General features: G+C 34.4%; 3 protein-coding genes across 4 annotated transcripts; all 3 read left to right on the top strand.

The window, feature by feature from the left end:
- Positions 1-795: 795 nt before the first annotated feature.
- LOC7476235 (probable WRKY transcription factor 11) lies at positions 796-3,395 on the top strand. The gene is made up of 3 exons (XM_002324346.4): positions 796-1,596; positions 2,811-2,936; positions 3,033-3,395. Exons 1-3 carry the CDS (start codon positions 899-901, stop codon positions 3,223-3,225), a joined length of 1,017 nt encoding a protein of 338 aa, XP_002324382.1. The 5' UTR covers positions 796-898; the 3' UTR covers positions 3,226-3,395.
- A 4,319-nt stretch (positions 3,396-7,714) lies between these two features.
- LOC7458726 (exocyst complex component EXO70A1) lies at positions 7,715-11,108 on the top strand. Of its 2 annotated transcripts, XM_024589497.2 has the most exons (2): positions 7,715-9,638; positions 9,705-11,108. In XM_024589497.2, exons 1-2 carry the CDS (start codon positions 8,361-8,363, stop codon positions 10,407-10,409), a joined length of 1,983 nt encoding a protein of 660 aa, XP_024445265.1. In that variant the 5' UTR covers positions 7,715-8,360; the 3' UTR covers positions 10,410-11,108. The 2 variants fall into 2 exon arrangements, with proteins under 2 accessions (XP_024445265.1, XP_002324383.2); XM_002324347.4 differs by having other exon boundaries at positions 7,717-11,108.
- A 2,383-nt stretch (positions 11,109-13,491) lies between these two features.
- On the top strand, positions 13,492-15,088 carry LOC7458727 (uncharacterized). Its single transcript, XM_002324348.4, has 2 exons — positions 13,492-13,933; positions 14,094-15,088. Exons 1-2 carry the CDS (start codon positions 13,590-13,592, stop codon positions 14,947-14,949), a joined length of 1,200 nt encoding a protein of 399 aa, XP_002324384.1. The 5' UTR covers positions 13,492-13,589; the 3' UTR covers positions 14,950-15,088.
- Positions 15,089-18,138: the final 3,050 nt, after the last annotated feature.

Below are 18,138 nucleotides of genomic sequence, written 5' to 3'. Positions count from 1 at the left end.
TCACCGATTATCATTAAATTTACTTGAAAACTAGTGACACAAGGGAAATAATTAGATATTTTTTTATTTTTAAAAAAATATTTTTGATATCAACATATTAAAATAATTTGAAAATATTAAAAAAATATTAATTTAGAACAAAGAAAAATATAAATTTTTTTTTAATATTTTTAAAATACAAAAATAAATAGAATCTTTATATACAATGAATAATCACTGATTATCATTCAATTTACTTTGACACGAGGGAAAAGACAATAACTAGAAGTTCGCAAATATAAATACAAGAGGCTCTCCTTGATATATTATATTCAACAATTAACAATAGAATTAACGAGTTGAGGCTTGTTTGGATTTGATCGAGATATTAGGTGAGCCTGAATTTTTAATAAAGTTAAATATTTTATTATTATTATTATTTTCAACTCAGATTAATCCAAGCTCGGAAATAACGGGGTATCGGATCGATCTATACGGCCAGTATAGTTTTTATAACCATGGTTATATTTTGGTCTCCTCTGCAGAATATATATTTTTTTCCCATCTTTCTACAATTTCTTCTTCTAGTCTTGTCAAAACCCACATTCCCCACTCCATAATGCATTCAACAATAAGCTACAGTAATTCAATCTCTCGTATCGTTTTTCAAACTTAACCCTCTTTCGTATTTTAGTTTGGTCTCTCGTTTCTTTATTGCTCCCCGCTACCCCACATTGAACTTTTCAAACTCATCTCAGCCATTAGATCACAACTAATCTTTGACTCTCTCCTCTATATCAACCCCTTCAAGTTCCGTTCTTTCCCTCACTTCCCCCCCTCTCTCTCTGAACAGCCCGGAGACCTCCCTCATGCCCCGTTGAGCTCTCTCTGAAAAAGCCCTGAAAGAACCTGTCCAAACATGGCGGTAGAGCTGATGAGTTTTAACACAAAGATGGATGATCAGTCGGCTATACAAGAGGCTGCGTCACAAGGAATTAAGAGCATGGAACACTTGATCCGAATCATGTCTCACCAAAATAATCATCACGTTGCCGATTGCACTGACCTTACTGATGTAACCGTTTCCAAGTTCAAGAAAGTCATTTCCATCTTAAACCGAACAGGTCACGCCCGGTTCCGTCGTGGCCCGATTCAACCCAACCAGCCGGCCAAGTCTTCGTTTTCCCTCTCTCCACCCTCCACATCGACACAATCACCGCAATCACAGTCTCAGTCCCCCTCCTTCTCTCGCTTCCAAAACCTAACCCTAACTCCACAGCAAATCACAACTCCGGTCACCGCACCGGCGGCGCCGACGAGTCTGACGCTTGATTTCACGAAACCGAATATATTTAGCTCCAAGAGTGCAGAGATTGAGTTCTCGAAGGATAGTTTCAGTGTCTCTTCGAACTCGGCGTCGTTTATGTCGTCGGGGATAACCGGAGACGGCAGCGTTTCTAATGGAAAGCAAGGATCGTCGATTTTCTTAGGATCCGCTGGCAAGCCGCCGCTCTCGACGGTGCCGTACAGCAACAAGAAGCGGTGCCATGAGCATCATCATGATGACACTGTCTCTGGCTCCTCTAGTGGCAAGTGCCATTGCTCTTCCAAGAGAAGGTACGAATTCGCGCACTTTAACACCCAGTGCTTTTTAGCAGAGTCCGCGCATTTTAACGCTCTTTGAATTTTTCTTTTTTAAGGATTTGACTAGTGTTTGTTTCAATGCCCTTGCATGCATGCTTGGCTGTTAAAAAATATAGTAGTTGGTTTGACTCGAGAGAGTTGACTCGGTGAGTTGCTGTCGATTTGCTTGAAACCGGGAAAGTTTAACGAAGGCTGTAGTTAAAATAAAGAGAATCCCGTCCTAACTTATCATCGAAATTTTAATTTCATCCCAATTTAATTATTATTTTTACCAGATTCATCCCTTCGACCTATTAGCAAAAAAATTGCAATTGCATCCTTCTGTTCAAAACAATTACAATTGTTTTTTTAATAGAAAATGTCAAATTTCTTAAAAATGGTCTTCTCTAGCATGCTATGCATGGATGGAAGTTCTCTATTGAGAATGAATTAATATTTTGATTACCAATTGGAAAGATTTTTAGATCAGGGACCTAATTTGGTATTAATTGATAGGTTAGACGCTAATTTGAGAGTTTGTTTCTGGAATAGAGCTAGTAAAAAAAACCTCGGTAAATTTATTAACTTGGAACCGACGGCGAGTTATGGCGAGCTATAGTGAGCCGACTTGGAGTTTGGTGTTGGTCAACGAGTTGGTGTAGCTGACCGGTTTATTGAAGTGGTAATTAATGATTTAAGGAGCACGCGTGACGGGCAGGGGTGTATAATTACGAAAAAGACCGCAAAGCGATAACTTTTGAGCTTGCTGGTAAAGACATTTTTGTCTTACACACATAGTTTGCTTTGTCGACTTGGTCTCTTTATTTTCCCAATGTTGACCACTAATAGCTTGTTAGGTTGAATATTAATTGGACACGTTAATCACGGTCCCTGTTAGTGGACTAGATTGTGTCGGGTAGCTGATGGTCCCTTTCGGGAGGAGTCGGGTATGGAGGATATAGAGGATCGGGAAATGTTCCATACAGTGATGGCGGCCATAGAATTATCTCGTGGAAGAAAGTACGAAGGATGCTTATTGCATATGTTGTAATTATGGGGAGAAATCTAAAAAAAAATAAAACTAATATGGTCAAATTAAATATTTCAGGGCATTAACATAATGAAATGAAGCTTAAATTAGTAACTGTTTGTTAAATGGATTCATGTGAATGGTTTGATTGATCTTTGTTTATAATTACTTAATGCAGGAAGAATCGGGTGAAGAAAACAATCAGGGTTCCAGCAATAAGTTCAAAAATAGCTGATATTCCACCAGATGAGTATTCTTGGAGAAAATATGGTCAAAAACCAATCAAGGGATCACCATACCCAAGGTAATTAATTGATTATAACCCTTGATTAATTCACTTATCAATATCAAATCAGACAACAAAGTCCTAAACGCTTGTGCTCTGGTTGATATGTTTCAGGGGATATTACAAGTGCAGTACAATGAGAGGGTGCCCGGCAAGGAAACATGTGGAGAGAGCAACAGATGATCCAGCCATGTTGATTGTAACCTACGAGGGAGAGCACTGCCATACTCAAGGTGCAATGGAGGGTAACATGGCTGCCGGAACTGTTAACTTGGTGTTCGAGTCAACCATGATGGTAGGGGAATAAAGGAGGAGAGAGATTTAGGCTTTAGGAAAAGAGACAAGTTAGACTTTTGTAATATCAAGATGGTTGAATTTGGTGTCTGATTTTGTATATTAAATTTTTATTGATAGCGGTGGGGGGAATCTTAATCTCCCAAGGTGATCTTCAAAGTAAATCAAAGTGTTTTTAAATTATTTGTTCTTTGTTCTCGGTTATTGGATCTATCTCTCTCTCTCTGTGGGTTTTTTTTTTTTTTAAAAAAAAAGAAATGATTCTTGATAAAAACAAGGGGCATCTTGGAGAGAGTGGTGACAAAAGAAATGGTGATCGACTGGCTGGCTGATAGTGGGCTATGACTAACGTTGTATGTTATTTCTGGAATGTGATTATATTCCTTGAAAATGGAAATAATAGAGCTTAAAACTATCAATTCAAGAACCTGTAATCTTTATTTGAAAGTCTCCGCATTAGGAATCAAATTTCAAGATAAAAATATATTTATTTTTAATTTTTTAATAAAAAACCCGAAACGAATTTGATTCTTTTATGATAAAAGGACAGGGAAAAAGAAATACTTTTGTTGTTAAGTAACAAATGGGTGGTAGAAAAAGAAGTTGGAGTAAGGAGCTATTAGATGACCAAAACAATTCATAAACCACCATTTGACTTTGAGTTTCAAATTCTTTGATTAAAAAAGCCAGAAAAAAAGGGAGATCACCAATAACTACGACTTTTAGGTAATAAAGGAGAGTTTAGAAACACAGGACAACCATATTTTTAAAAAATATAAATTTTTTATTTTTTTATTTTATTAAAAAATAATATTTTTTATATGTTTTAAATCGTTTTAATGTGCTAATTTCAAAAATAATTTTTAAAAAATTAAAAAAACATCATTTTAATACATTTCAACAAAAAAAATATTTTAAAAAACAACTTTAACCACGCACTTCCAAACATGTCATTAGAGATGGCAAAAATAGTAAATATAACATACTATGACTTGCTTGATATTTAATTAGTAGCGAGGGTGGACCTAAATCAAGCAAAGTTGAGTCTTTTTATGCTGAGCCAATTCAAATGGTTGCTTCGTAGGGAAGGACTCTAGCTTTTGCCGTCTAGAATCTAGATAGATCTTTTGACAAAGGGTATTTTTTTTTTTTTTGATTTACGTGGGGTGTCCGGACCAGCTTACGCGCACCACGACTATTCCCCACGGCCCACTGGATATCCTGCAAGCCCAGGAGCAGGTAAGGCACCGCGGGGGTGACAGGCGTGCACATAAAGGGTCGAACCCGGGACGGGGGCGGAACAAGTCACACGATTGACAAAGGGTATTTTTACTAGTACAGTCAGGTGTATATAATTTATATATTTTTTCAAATTGATACTAAATTGTAAGGATCAGGTCTCTGCACAGGGCAAAGAGTAACTGAAGAAATTAGTGTTTATTAAATTGATTATAATGTATGAAATCAATCATAATTGCTTGTGAAAAAATATCCTTGCATATATATATATATATATAATATCTTTTTGTTGTCGAACCAGAAAAAATAATGTTTTTTTATATAAACTATTAGAGCATGTCTTTAAACTATTAGAGCATTGTCTTCGATAAATACATCTACTATTTCAACCAATTTCCCAACATTAGTTCAAGAATATTTGAATGCAATGCAAAGAAACACATAATTCATGGCAAGTGTGATGAGTTAGAGATTGGCATTAAGAGTCAAGCATTGTGTTCCCATCATCTATCCTATTAACTGGCCATGCCCATTTATACCATTTCTATAATTTCAGTTCATTGGAATTAAAACGGTAATTATTTTTTAAAGTTTTATTTTACTTGAAAATATATTAAAATAATATATATTTTAATTTCATTAAAATTATTTTTGACACTAGTGTATTAAAATATAATAAAAACATTAAAAAAATATTAATTTGAAGTAAAAAAATAAAAAATTAACTTTTTTTTAAATATTTTTTAAATATAAAAGTAAATAAAAATAAAATCATAATGATAGGTAAAGTCGATGAGCTAATTTTAAGAAAGAAATTCACGCACCGCCATTAGAGATTGGAATTAAGAATTAAGCATTATGTTCCCATCGATCTTTTTAACTTTTCATGTCATTTATATCATTTCTGCAGCGTAATAATTGATTTTTAAAATATATATTTTTTTAAAATATATTAAATATTTTTTTATTTTTAAAAAATTATTTTGACACCAATATATTAAAATGATATAAAAACATTAAAAAATAATAGTTTAAAATAAAAAATTAAAAAAATATTTTTAAACATAAAAATAAACAAAATCAAAATCATAATAATAATTTAAGTCGATGAGTTAATTTTAAGAAAGAAATTAATGCACCGCCATTAGCATGTGAAGATGGGGTCAAATCATGCTAGCAATAAGAATCATATAGTCTTATATTGTGGATGGAATTGACCATTTCAAAAATCATGATTCATTGTTTTTTTTTTTTTATTAATAAAAACTCTAAAATGCGTATGTTTTTCACCGTAGCAGTAGTTTTTTTTTTTTTCAATTTTGTTTTTTGCTTTTGTTTTTTTTTTTAACATGTTTTTTTATGGTTTTTTTTTACTCAAAATTGATTTCTTCTCTTTTTTTTTGTTTCGTTTTTTTTCTTAATTTTTTTATTTCAAAATTATCTTTGCTAAATTTTTTTAAATATTTTTGCTGGTTAAAAATTTAACTATGTAGTTTTCTTCTTTAAAACATTATGGATTGCTATAATATTCTCATACATTGTTTTCTTTTTTTTAATGATTTATTTATTCTTTTTTTTTTCAAAATGGTCTTTGTAGATTTTATTTTTTTATATTAAATTGGTTGAGAATTTAGCTTTGTAGTTTTTTTTTTAAAAAAATTCCCCAGTATATTTTTTTAAAAAAATTATCTTTATCGAATTTATTTCTTCAATATTGAGCTGGCTGATAATCTAGCTTTGTAGTTTTTGTTTTTTTTCCAAAATTATCATTTTTTACATATTTTATTATTATTTTTTGTCTTTCTCTTTAAAACACTGTAGCTTTCCCCACGTGTTTTTTTTTTCGCTTTTGTTTCCTTTTTTGTACATTTTTTTTTCATTTCTTTTACCCAAAATTGACTTCTTTGTTTTTTTTAAGATAGCTTTTGTCGGTTTTTTTTTATATATTAAGCTGGTTGAGAGATTAGCTTTGTAGCTTTAAAAAAAAAAAACACTATGGATTACTACAGTGTTTCCCTTACATGATTTTTGTTTGGCTACAGTGTTTTCCCCACATGTTTTTTTCAAAAAATTATCTTTGTTAAATTTATTTTTTTCAATATTGAGTTGGTTGAGAATTTAGCTTTAGCTTTAGCTTTCCTCACTTTTTTTTTTTTTTTTTAAATTTTCCCCACGTTTTTTCATTATAATTATAATAATAATTATTATTATATTGTATTATATTATATAATTGTTTTTTCCTTTTGTTTTTTCTTTTTAATTTTTTTATGAATTTTTTTTTTAGTTTGTTAATGTTAATTTTTTTTTTATTTAGTTATCAGATTTTCATGATACGAATTTCGGGTTTGATGGGTTAACCTGATTTGACGAGTTATTTTTTTCATTTAGTTTAGTTTGTTAAAGTTAATTTTCTTTCTATTTAATTATCAGACTTTCATACTTTCATGACACGTATCCTGGGTTTGACGGGTTAACTTGGTTTGATGGGTTAACCCGGTTAATTCTAGGTAAACCCGTCATTTTTTTTTCTATTTAGTTATCAAACTTTCATAACGCAAATCCCAGGTTTTACGGGATAACCTGGTTTAAAAGGTTGACCCAATTAATTCAATTTTTTTTTCCTTTTCTTCATTAGTTTTTTCCTTCCTGTTAATTTTTGTTCTTTGTTTTTTTTTAATTAATCTATTTAATTATCACACTTTTATGACACAACCTTATAGCCGGACCCACATCCAGTATTCTTGGGTCCGGTGTTACAGCCAGACTCACTTAAACTTGGGTCATACAAGTTTAATTTTATTATTAATATTATAAATATTACTCTTAGGTCAGACGTTGTAGCCAAACCCAAGATTCTTGGGTATAACTTTGCAGAAAAACCCAATATTTTTAAATTTTTATTTTTTTTAATATTTTTTATATAAAAAAATGACCCACGGCATCGCGCGGGTATAAAAGCTAGTTGAATTGAAAGTGGGTGATTATAGGTCCAAAGAAGAAAATTGATCTTATCCAAAGCTACATGTGTGTTTTGCCACGTAATTAAGATATTTATATACATTATTGACAAGATTATAGTCATAAAGAAACTATATAAAATTTAAGTTTTAATTTTTTCAGAAAATCGTAAAAACGAATCTCAAGATAAATATAATACTTTGATACGAAGGATCCATTGTTATATAATAAATAACTTAATTAAAATTCGAATTAAGAAAAACATAGTACTGGTGTGACCCATACACGATGCAACCGACAGGTCGTTTTAACAGAGAATAAAACTACAGAAATGGGGATTCGACCAGCGAGTTAGGCGAAAGTACAGAGAAGCCTTTTGCCTTGCTGTCTTCTCTCCACCGTGGCATTAGTCATTACTAGACCTTGCAAAAGAGAGACCTGTAAAGATCCCCCCCACCCTCTTAAGATTCAGGGTTTTCTTTAAAATCTCTCTTGCTCATCAGATTCTGTGACTCACCGGGTCAACTCGCTCTATCAAGCTTGTCAAAGCTTAAAAAACCAAGCAAATCTCATCAAGCGAGTTTCTTGCACTCTTACATTCTGTTGTCTTCCTTGAAAGACCAAACTTCCCTAAGGTTTGTTAGTTACCTGTGATGTTAGCTTTGTTAGTCTTTAGTTTCGTCTGAAACTGGTGAAGTTTGGTTAAAGATTGTAGGCATTAAGATTTGTTGTTACATGAATCCTGGTTAATAATAATTAATTTCCCAAAGAACCCAAAATCATTAGATAAAAAACGATCAAATCTTGATTGCTAATTTTAGCCTTTTCAAGCAAAAGTTCAGAACTTTGATTTAATACAAGGCCTTTTCAGCTTAATTTGTGTGGAAATCAGAAGTTAAGATCTTTGATTTTTTAGGGGTTTGCTGTGTAATTAGAGAGTTTAGGATTGTAATGGCTGAACTAGGGAGGAGTGATGTTAATGGTAATGATATGATTGAGAATTTGATAGCTGCAAGGAAGTCATTGAAGCTAAGTTTAGAGAAGTCGAAAGCTTTAGGGTTTTCTCTTGAGAAGGCTGGGCCGAGATTAGATGAGATTAACCAAAGATTGCCTTCTCTAGAGGCGGCAGTGCGCCCCATTCGTGCGGACAAGGAAGCACTTCTTGCTGCCGGGGGTCATATTAACCGTGCCATTGGCCCTGCGGCCGCGGTGCTTAAGGTTTTTGATGCAGTTCATGGACTGGAGAAGTCGTTATCGGATCCAAGGAACAATCTTCCTGGTTATTTGTCAGTGTTAAAGCGACTTGAGGAGGCTTTGAGGTTTCTGGGGGATAATTGTGGATTAGCAATCCAGTGGCTGGATGATATATTGGAGTATTTGGAGGATAATGTTATGGCAGATGAGCAGCATCTTTTGAATTTGAAGAAGTCATTGAAGGGTCTTAGGGAATCGCAAAGTGATGATGAACGAGCTCGTCTTGATGGTGGGCTTTTAAATGCTGCGTTGGATAAATTGGAAGGTGAGTTTCGGCGGCTTTTGACAGAACATAGTGTGCCACTGCCAATGTCGTCATCTCCGGATCTTGGTGAACAGGCAGTCATTGCACCATCACTTTTACCTGTGTCTGTTATACACAAGTTGCAAGCCATTCTTGGGAGGTTGAGAACTAATAATAGACTTGAAAAGTGCATATCAATACATGTTGAAGTTCGTAGTTCGAATGTTAGAGCTAGTCTGCAGGCGCTGGATTTGGATTACCTTGAGATCTCAATAGCTGAATTCAATGACGTGCAGAGCATAGAAGGGTATATAGCTCAGTGGGGCAAGCATTTGGAGTTTGCAGTGAAGCACCTGTTTGAAGCGGAGTACAAGCTTTGTAACGATGTTTTTGAGAGGATTGGCTTGGATGTTTGTATGGGATGCTTTTCCAAAATAGCTGCCCATACTGGCATTCTTGCGTTTCTTCAATTTGGGAAGACTGTTACAGAAAGTAAGAAAGATCCAATCAAGCTTCTGAAATTGTTGGATATATTTGCGTCACTGAACAGATTAAGGCTGGATTTTAACAGGCTTTTTGGCGGAGCAGCCTGTATTGAAATCCAAAATCTCACACGGGATCTCATTAAGAGGGTGATTGATGGGGCAGCTGAGATTTTCTGGGAACTTCTTGTTCAGGTGGAGTTGCAGAGGCAGATTCCACCTCCTCCAGATGGGAACGTCCCTATACTGGTGAGCATCATTACTGATTACTGTAATAAGCTGCTTGGGGATAATTACAAACCTATCCTGAACCAGGTTCTGCTCATTCATCGAAGTTGGAAGCGCGAGAAGTTTCAGGAGAGGATTCTTGTTAGTGAGGTTTTGAACATAGTTAAAGCCATTGAGCTCAATCTGGAGACATGGACAAAGGCTTATGAAGATTCTATCATATCTAACCTTTTTGCCATGAACAATCACTATCATTTATACAAGCATTTGAAGGGAACAAAGGTTGGGGATCTCTTAGGGGATTCTTGGTTTAGAGAACATGAACAGTACAAAGACTATTATGCTGCAATATTCTTGCGAGATAGTTGGGGGAAGCTTCCAGGTCATTTAAGTCGTGAAGGCCTGATTCTGTTCTCAGGTGGGCGTGCCACTGCACGTGATCTTGTCAAGAAAAGGCTGAAAAATTTCAACGAAGCTTTCGATGAAATGTATAAGAGGCAGTCCAGCTGGGTTGTGCCAGATAGAGATCTCAGGGATAAGATATGCCAGCAGATTGTGCAGGCAGTTGTACCTGTTTATCGGAGCTATATGCAGAGCTATGGGCCCTTGGTTGAGCTAGATGGAAGTTCCAGTAAATATGCAAAATACTCGGTGCAGACTTTGGAGCAAATGCTGAGCTCACTATTTCTGCCAAAGCCAGGAAGATATGCAAGTTTCAAGGGCAGACAACTTAGTGCCAAATTCAACAATGGTGTTGCAGATCTTCGCCGTACAACCTCTGCGGTGGTGTGATTTTCCTGCTATTATTGCTTTATGTTGGTTAAGCTGAAAGGTGCCCGATCCAAACGTCATCCCTCCTTTGATCAGCAGTCAGCTCTTGAACTGTACATATCTGTATGTTTGGTGGCTTGGAACTATTTCGGAAAAATTTAATTTTAGTAGAGCAACCTCTTTTTTCAGACCATTGTCTGAATTTTCCCAGTGAGATCGAAATTTCAGAAGCTGTTTAAATGCAAAGCAAACGGAGTGCTATATCTAGTGCCTGGTAGGTTCTGCAATCTCGAGTAAGTCCTGGACACTAGGATTAAAGCGAAGATGGGCCTTTTTGAAAGCGTAGATAATACTTTGAGGTATAGATTGTCATTTTACTTTCATTTTCACTCTCATTTATTCAAATAGTGGGCGGCTGTAGAAACCTTGTATTTGCTAGATTTGTGTACAATTCTTTGATTGAAGAGCAATTAGAGGACTAGCAGGAATTAAATTGTTTACTTGTATTCTGAGAAGGGCATAAATGTTTGTGTGGAGAATTTAAGGATGATAATTCTATGCAATTGCTGGTGTTAGAAGTTAACTTACAGCCTTGAGTTCACTAGAAATATGATCAGCAATAAGATGTTGGCTCATTTAGCTTGTCCTATTTTGAATTGTAAGAGAATTCTTCATTGTTTAAAGCCTTATTAGTATATGATTCACGCTTTCATCGATCAATTACTCTATTAAATTGGAGAAGATGCTTTATCTTTGCGTACTATTACTGTATATTTTGTTTTCCATCTCAATTGGTTGACTTGGATGTGCCCTGGTTGAGAGGGCATGCCTTTTAGGCTGATGTGTGAATTTTCATGAATGTCTCTCTGAAAGCTTTCATAGTGTAGTACTTCTAGTGCTCTTTCTTCTTAGACATTCCTGATTCATGACCTTATGATCCTCCTATCAAGTTGCTCCTACAAAGCTAGCTGCTTGTCCACAGATCCCTGCAGATTCTGTCTCCTCACTGGCCATGCTCTTCTAGATTTTCTACGAAGTCATGTTTCCATCTCTTCTCATCCTCATGGCAGAACCAGTACCTTCCTGAATAAAAAATCTCATTAAAATGTCTTGAATGATGGACCTGAAGCCACGACTGTGCAATGAAAAAAGAAGCTTCCTAAATCAGGGAAAGAATGAAAGCCAAGTTACGGCGGCCAGAAGACGGAATTTAACAGTAGTCAATGAATGATGCATCCCATTGATTAACATGCTGATTTTCTTTTCTATTTCTTTTTCAAAAAGTATAAAGAAATCCAAGTTCATGGACTCCATTTGAAAATAATGAGGGAATAAGATCTGCAACTTGCATTTTGGATTGTACCTACATCAGTACATCACCAAGGATGACTCTCAGAAAGCACTTTGATTCCCCTTCTCAAAAAGTGCTTCAGGCCGGATGGAATATTTTTTCCTATTCTTTTTCCATGTATTGGTTAGGTGCTGCTGATACTGTGTCCCCCCACCTTTGCTAACTTTGCCTGTGTCAAAATCGTTATTTACTTTTATTTATTTAATTTTTAATTTTTTTTTTATCTAACTAGCTGTTTTAAGATTATGATAACGATTTTTTTATTTAAAAATATATTAAAATAATATATTTTTTAATATCAATATATTAAAATAATAATAAAAATATATAAAAAATCTAGTAAATTGGTTTTCAACAACAAGAAGCTCGACAAGGTAAGGAGATTTCTTCAAGTTGGTTTTGCGGGAAGAAAAAAAACACTCATAAAGGAAACTCTTTTCTTTTTGTCATCTGACTTCAAATTTCTCAATAGTGAATGTCATATAAACATCTAGTATTTACGTCCATAGAATATATCAATATGTCCAAATCTAGCTACAAAGAAATCCAAACGAGTTAATTTAGCTTCATGATGAAAATAAATATATTTTTTTATTAGTATGAATGTTAGGATCAACTTACGTATAAATTTTTAATTTAATAATTAATGGTTAAATTGGATAAAATTTTACAATCGTGTTCTACCTATTTTGTTCTATAAATGACCTGTTTTTATTATAATAGATTGATGTTTTGGATTTTTTTTAAATATTTTTTTTATTTTCCGAATCCCTTTCTAATTAGATTTGTAATATTAATTTAATATAAATTTTATTAGTTAAGTCAGTTTAGCTTCCTATTCAAAACAATTTTCTATTAATATTCAATTATTTACTTTTAGAGTTTATTAAACCATAATTCTCTCTATAATTTTAAGATTTCTTCTATTTCGTTATATGGGAGATTATTGAGGTGATTGGGTACCTCGTACTACCGTTTAATTCGTCAAAATATCGATTTTTTAAACCTCAATTGGCAAGAGATTATTGAAAGACAACAAATTATGTCTCGACACTTGGTGTGTCCTGTGTTTTCGCAGGCCGAGTGGAGATTTTCTGGAGAAGGAGAGGCTGTGATGACAAAAAAACGCCTGGTACTTTGATATCAAGTCATAGAAGGATTCAAGTTTAATCAACACGTTAACATGACCTTGACCCCCTTTTTTAATCCTCATTTTCAAGCTTCCATGGCTCCTCGAAATGCTCTGATATGGGAACCCTTTTTTTTGTTTTGGTCAAACATAGGAACAGAGTGATGTGCACACTTTCTTTAGTTATTCTAACACTGAAACCTGATGTCAACTGGTCTTATCCACAGTATCAGCAGATAAGAATTAGTCGAGGGTCAGGCCAAGAATGTAACTGGTCCGTAACCTGGAACATCCAATCAGGTCAACCTTAAGTAACAGCGTGTTGTTCCTTGGTTTACTGCAAGGTTGTAAGATTCTGGACCTCCTTGCAGTTGTCGTGTTGTTCGTCCATGTCTGTTCTTTTGTTGACAAATTCTGCTACACATTTTGGATCCAATTAATACTAATCAACCGGTTTGACCGCCTACAAATATCACAGAACCGTGTTTTACTTGTCTATGTTTTACCTCTGCTAGGATTCTTATTCCTTGCTTAAATTGCCCGTGCCTGTTATAGACTTTTCACAGTTTCTCTCTTTGACACCCCCCCCCCCTCTCTCTATATATATCTAGACATGGAGATTAAGAAGCTGAGATAAATACTGCTTTAAGAAATACTCCTTATCATTACAAATTTCAAAGCAGAAAAGTAGTAGTACAGAAAAGAAAGTTTTCGAACAAAAATGTATGTGACTAGGCCTCTTTCGATGTACAAAAGAAATCCCTCAGCTCTTTCGTCAGCTCCTCCTGAAGGTTCAAATTCTGGTATATTGATAATACAAGATGAAGAAGTTGATCTTACTTGTTGTTTTTGCTGCTCCAAGATCGATTTTGTCAAAGACCTGCCTTTCCCGCAGAACAAGAATCTAACAGTTAGCTACACCACAACCACAGGTAATAATGGACAGAGTAATAATGGGCAGACGACTACTAACAGTAGTAACCAAGTTATCTTCATCCCTGTGCTTAATCAGCCACTGTCTTCCAACCGATACTACGTGATCGAGCGTCAAGGGAAGCATAAAGGGTATGTTTAATAATCACAATTCGCAGTTTCCATTTATTTGTTTTTCATATTATGTGCTCGTGAAGCTTTAGAAAATCAAAATCCTTTATGTTCGGCTTCTTTACATAATCGACATGATTTTTCTAACTGCATCTGTGCATTAAACTTGGCCTTAATTCAGGGAAGCACACACAAATGCTAAAGAGGAAGACGAAACAACGTGCTGTTTTGGCTTCTGTAGACATAATCCGGATAAGGAACCGCAGTCTTTCGACCCCAAGGACGTGTACGAGCAATTTGAGATTAGCAAGAGTAACAGGTTTGGTTACGTTTCAAAATCGGTGGCTCCAGATGGCATCCCTCCAATTTTCTTAAGGAGAAAAGGCTGGACAGTGTCAACCTCAACTGCACGTGATTTTGAATTGAAGGAAGCAGCAGGCCTTGACAGAAATCTCCGAGCCCGCCTTCCAGATTTCCACTTGCCATTATCACAAAGAAGTTCTGCACCTGTTGCTGTAGGAAACTGGTATTGTCCTTTCATGTTTATCAAAGAAGGAAAACTGAAGGACCAGATGAGTATTTCAAGGTACTATGAAATGACACTGGAACAAAGATGGGAACAAATTTTCGCAAGTGAATATAATTCTAGTGAAGGCAACTCTGTCGTTGTGGATGCTGTTGTTCAAAGAGAAACGGTTGCTGTTGCAGGTAGAGAAGCTGCACCTGACAAAAGGAATGCAGTTGATGGGGTGATGTGGTTTAGGAGCTCCGGCGATGTTGGAGGAGAAGCAAGTGTGGGGTTGAGTTTAGAAATTGTGGGGGGGATGAAGTGGGAGCAAGAAAGAGCTGGATGGCTTGGCGGCGGCGGGAGTGATGTTACGGTGAAGAGAGTGGAGGAGTTCGGAGGGGTTGGTGGCTGGAAGAAATTTGGATGTTACGTGCTGGTTGAGAGGTTTGTGTTGAGGAGAATGGATGGAAGCTTGGTGCTAACTTATGACTTCAAGCACACTCATCAAGTTAGGAGCAAATGGGAATGAGATTAATACTCTTCGATTCTTTTTAATATTTAAATATAATAGATATTCATAAGAAAGAGAGGAAAAATATATTTTCTCCTTGAAATTGTCTTTTTTTATTATTTTTTGTTTTGACAATAAAATTATTTCTTTATCAGCATCATGATTCATGGAATAAAAAGTAAAAAGAAAAACAAATATTCGCAGAATATATATATATATATATAATAAAAAATATCATCACAAAAGCCATATTCTTCTTTAAAACAGTAATATTATTGAATAATCAATTAAATATTATTTTAATAAATTAGTTTTAAAGGATTTTTTTGTTAAAAAAAAAATAAAGTGATATCTAAGAAAAAAGCCAGACACGCATGGGCCTCGCAAACCAGGATCATGCGCTTTTTTTTTTTATCCATAGTAGAATAAATCCCATCGTCGAATAATCCAAAAATAAGGCCTTGCTAATACATGCAGCCAAATCGGAATATGATATCTGAAAGAAGCAAAGCAGAAGCCCAAATCACACTCCATCATTCAGCTTCTGCTCTGCCCTTGATGGAGGCCCATGCCAAGTATACAGTTTCCTTGTGCTCGTCGAACCTCCATCTATTGAATTGAAACAACAAATCGATCCGGCAGCCATGGGAGTCTTGATTCAACCTTCCAGCTTTTCTCTGTGTATGGCTTCACTTTCTACACTATCATCAAAAGATTTAAACACTTTCTCCTTTCTTTTATAAACACGCAGATTGATGCAAAGATGACAAATCTAAGATCTCATCGAAAAGGGATCTAGATTTGGTGTGCGAGAATCTTTGGCTCGTTGTAGGAAATTGCTTCTGTTCGTAGTTGGATTACAAATTGCTGTGACATCAACAAGTATTTTCATAAACAGAGAGAGGCACAGAGGTTGACTTGTGTGGGTGTTGGGTTTCCACACTAATCAAAAGTCAATAGAGAAGCCAATTTGGACTTCCTATCAACTAAAACAAATCAATTCTCGTCAAGTTCATACTATCACTTAGCATTTGGATGGTGTTTTTCTTGTAGAAAGTGCTGCACTTCCTCGGCGCAGAAAAACCTGTGCTCCTAGCTGTTTACAAGTTTTTTCCCAAAAGTCAAGCATGCACCTTAAAATGTCAAAACCACGACAATTTTGAGTTCCCAATTTTGTCTCTTTATTGTTTCTTGAAAGGTTGAGATTCGTGTGAAGAACAATGATGATCATCACGATAATGTCAATGGTAATGGAACGTGTCGCCTGCTTTGCCGTGAGCAGACATGGCTGCGTTTTGGTTTTTGTCAAGGGAAAAATGGGGATGGCGTTAGATTTGCAATCATAACCTTTGACATTAGTCCACCCCAAATCTTACAATAGATTGATTGTAATTGCTGACCAGAATTTAGGGATGGACATTGTTTTTCAAGAACTGTGGCATAAATCACGAGAAACTTAGAAAAGATCCAAAACTTATCGTTGGAGCTACTTTCGACACAACAAAATTAGCTTTTTATGGCATTTGTCTAAAAAGCTTATTGAAATAAATGCTATATAATACATATAATTATAATGACATTTTAATGTATTGAAATAAATGCTATTTAATACATATAAAATTAGCTTTTTATGGCATTTTATGTGTTTGGCTATAACGGGTGTAAAAAGCAAAAATATATATGCTATGAAGACTAAACTCTCTCCCAATCACATCATGTTTAATTAATGTTTTTAATTATAAATTTGATTGTCAATAGATCTAGTGATGGTGAACTCATTTTAGTTAAAAAAAAAAATCATCACATTAAAATGTTAGGATATATAGTCCCTCAACTTTATAATAGCAGTTAATTCAATCTCTGTTGTGATATGTGTCTCTCTAATTCTATACTAACTCATTACTTGTTTTATTATAGATTACAAGGGTTAATATATCTGTTATGAAAAACTAGCTACAATTATTAATGAATATTATAATATAAGAGAAATTAGAAAAAATATAAGATTTAACATCATTCGGTAATGTATCTATATCTACATGAACAAAAAGGTTTTATTTTTTACCATATCAAAATAGAGTTATATGATATTTATTTATAGTATACCCTAACTGTCCAAGAAAAATTAATAATTTTTCTTAACACCTCTTTACCGTACCATAATAATAAAACAAAAGGTAATCAACTTCATTTTGTCGCTCCACTCTAATATTGGCCTATGAGTCCTAAACTATAACAATATCTATCTATATATACGGAACCTAAAATAAGATACTACATTATATATTATGCTTTTCATGAGCTGATTACTTAAATTAAGTATCTATAAGAATATAAGTATAAGTTAAATAATAATTTACAAAAACCACATGTTATTATTTTTTTATTTTTTTTATTTTTTGTAAAAAAGAGATCAAACGATTTGATATAAGAACCACCACCATGAATCGATGAGTGGCTTCATTGACTTATAACGTTAGTTAATGCATGTGGACAGAAATCTTGACGCAACTTGATGAATTCATTTCAAATTGGAGATAGCCATGAACACTCAAATTTACACCGATTCTTTTTTCTTCGCACTTTGAATCATCACTATATATCCACTTTTTTCCTTTTAAAAAAAAAAAAAAAAAGAGGAAACAAAGAATCATTGGACGTAATCAAACTCAAAGTTATTACAACAAAAGGAATCAGAAAATCTGCTCATAATAATATAAAACAAGGGACATGGATTAGTGGTCTAGTTGTCCGGTCCCACCTTGGATTATTGTTCTTTTAAGCAAATGATCCCTCTTCGTTCTCGAGCACCCAAGATAAAAGCCTGGTTTTCATTGATTAATTAATTAGATTATCTAAAGAGATAAGGTAAGTCTGCAAATGGGCGAGGAGTAAGACTAGATAGAGCCACCATTGGTCATTCCTGGCATTGACCTCGTTCCCTCCCATAAGAGTTCATTAAATTATTCATCCTCCTCCTTTCAATACCTTTTATGATCATTATATGATTCAAATTTATTTTCACTGAGTTTCATGCAGATTCTTCGAGCCTTAATTATATATTCATAAGAGCTTGATTCCATCATCTCTTTTTAAAACTCCAATCCCTTCTTTCTTTACTGAACCCGATCCGGCTTAACCTCTAGTTTTAGCTAAGTTTTAAATTAAATTAGATAAAAATTAACTTGATACGATTAACCAATCAGA

Source organism: Populus trichocarpa, chromosome 18, assembly GCF_000002775.5.
Source record: "Populus trichocarpa isolate Nisqually-1 chromosome 18, P.trichocarpa_v4.1, whole genome shotgun sequence".
In the NCBI taxonomy this organism is placed as follows: Eukaryota; Viridiplantae; Streptophyta; class Magnoliopsida; order Malpighiales; family Salicaceae; genus Populus; species Populus trichocarpa.
This window is presented reverse-complemented; position numbering and strand designations above follow the sequence as displayed.

Excerpts from the sequence above, each read along its gene's own strand:
- LOC7458726 (XM_002324347.4), top strand. The coding sequence starts at position 8,361 with ATGGCTGAACTAGGGAGGAGTGATGTTAATGGTAATGATATGATTGAG.
- LOC7476235 (XM_002324346.4), top strand. The coding sequence starts at position 899 with ATGGCGGTAGAGCTGATGAGTTTTAACACAAAGATGGATGATCAGTCG. Across the intron at positions 1,597-2,810 it reads CATTGCTCTTCCAAGAGAAG|GAAGAATCGGGTGAAGAAAA; the intron begins GTACGAATTCGC and ends TACTTAATGCAG. Across the intron at positions 2,937-3,032 it reads AAGGGATCACCATACCCAAG|GGGATATTACAAGTGCAGTA; the intron begins GTAATTAATTGA and ends GATATGTTTCAG.
- LOC7458727 (XM_002324348.4), top strand. The coding sequence starts at position 13,590 with ATGTATGTGACTAGGCCTCTTTCGATGTACAAAAGAAATCCCTCAGCT. Across the intron at positions 13,934-14,093 it reads CGTCAAGGGAAGCATAAAGG|GGAAGCACACACAAATGCTA; the intron begins GTATGTTTAATA and ends GCCTTAATTCAG.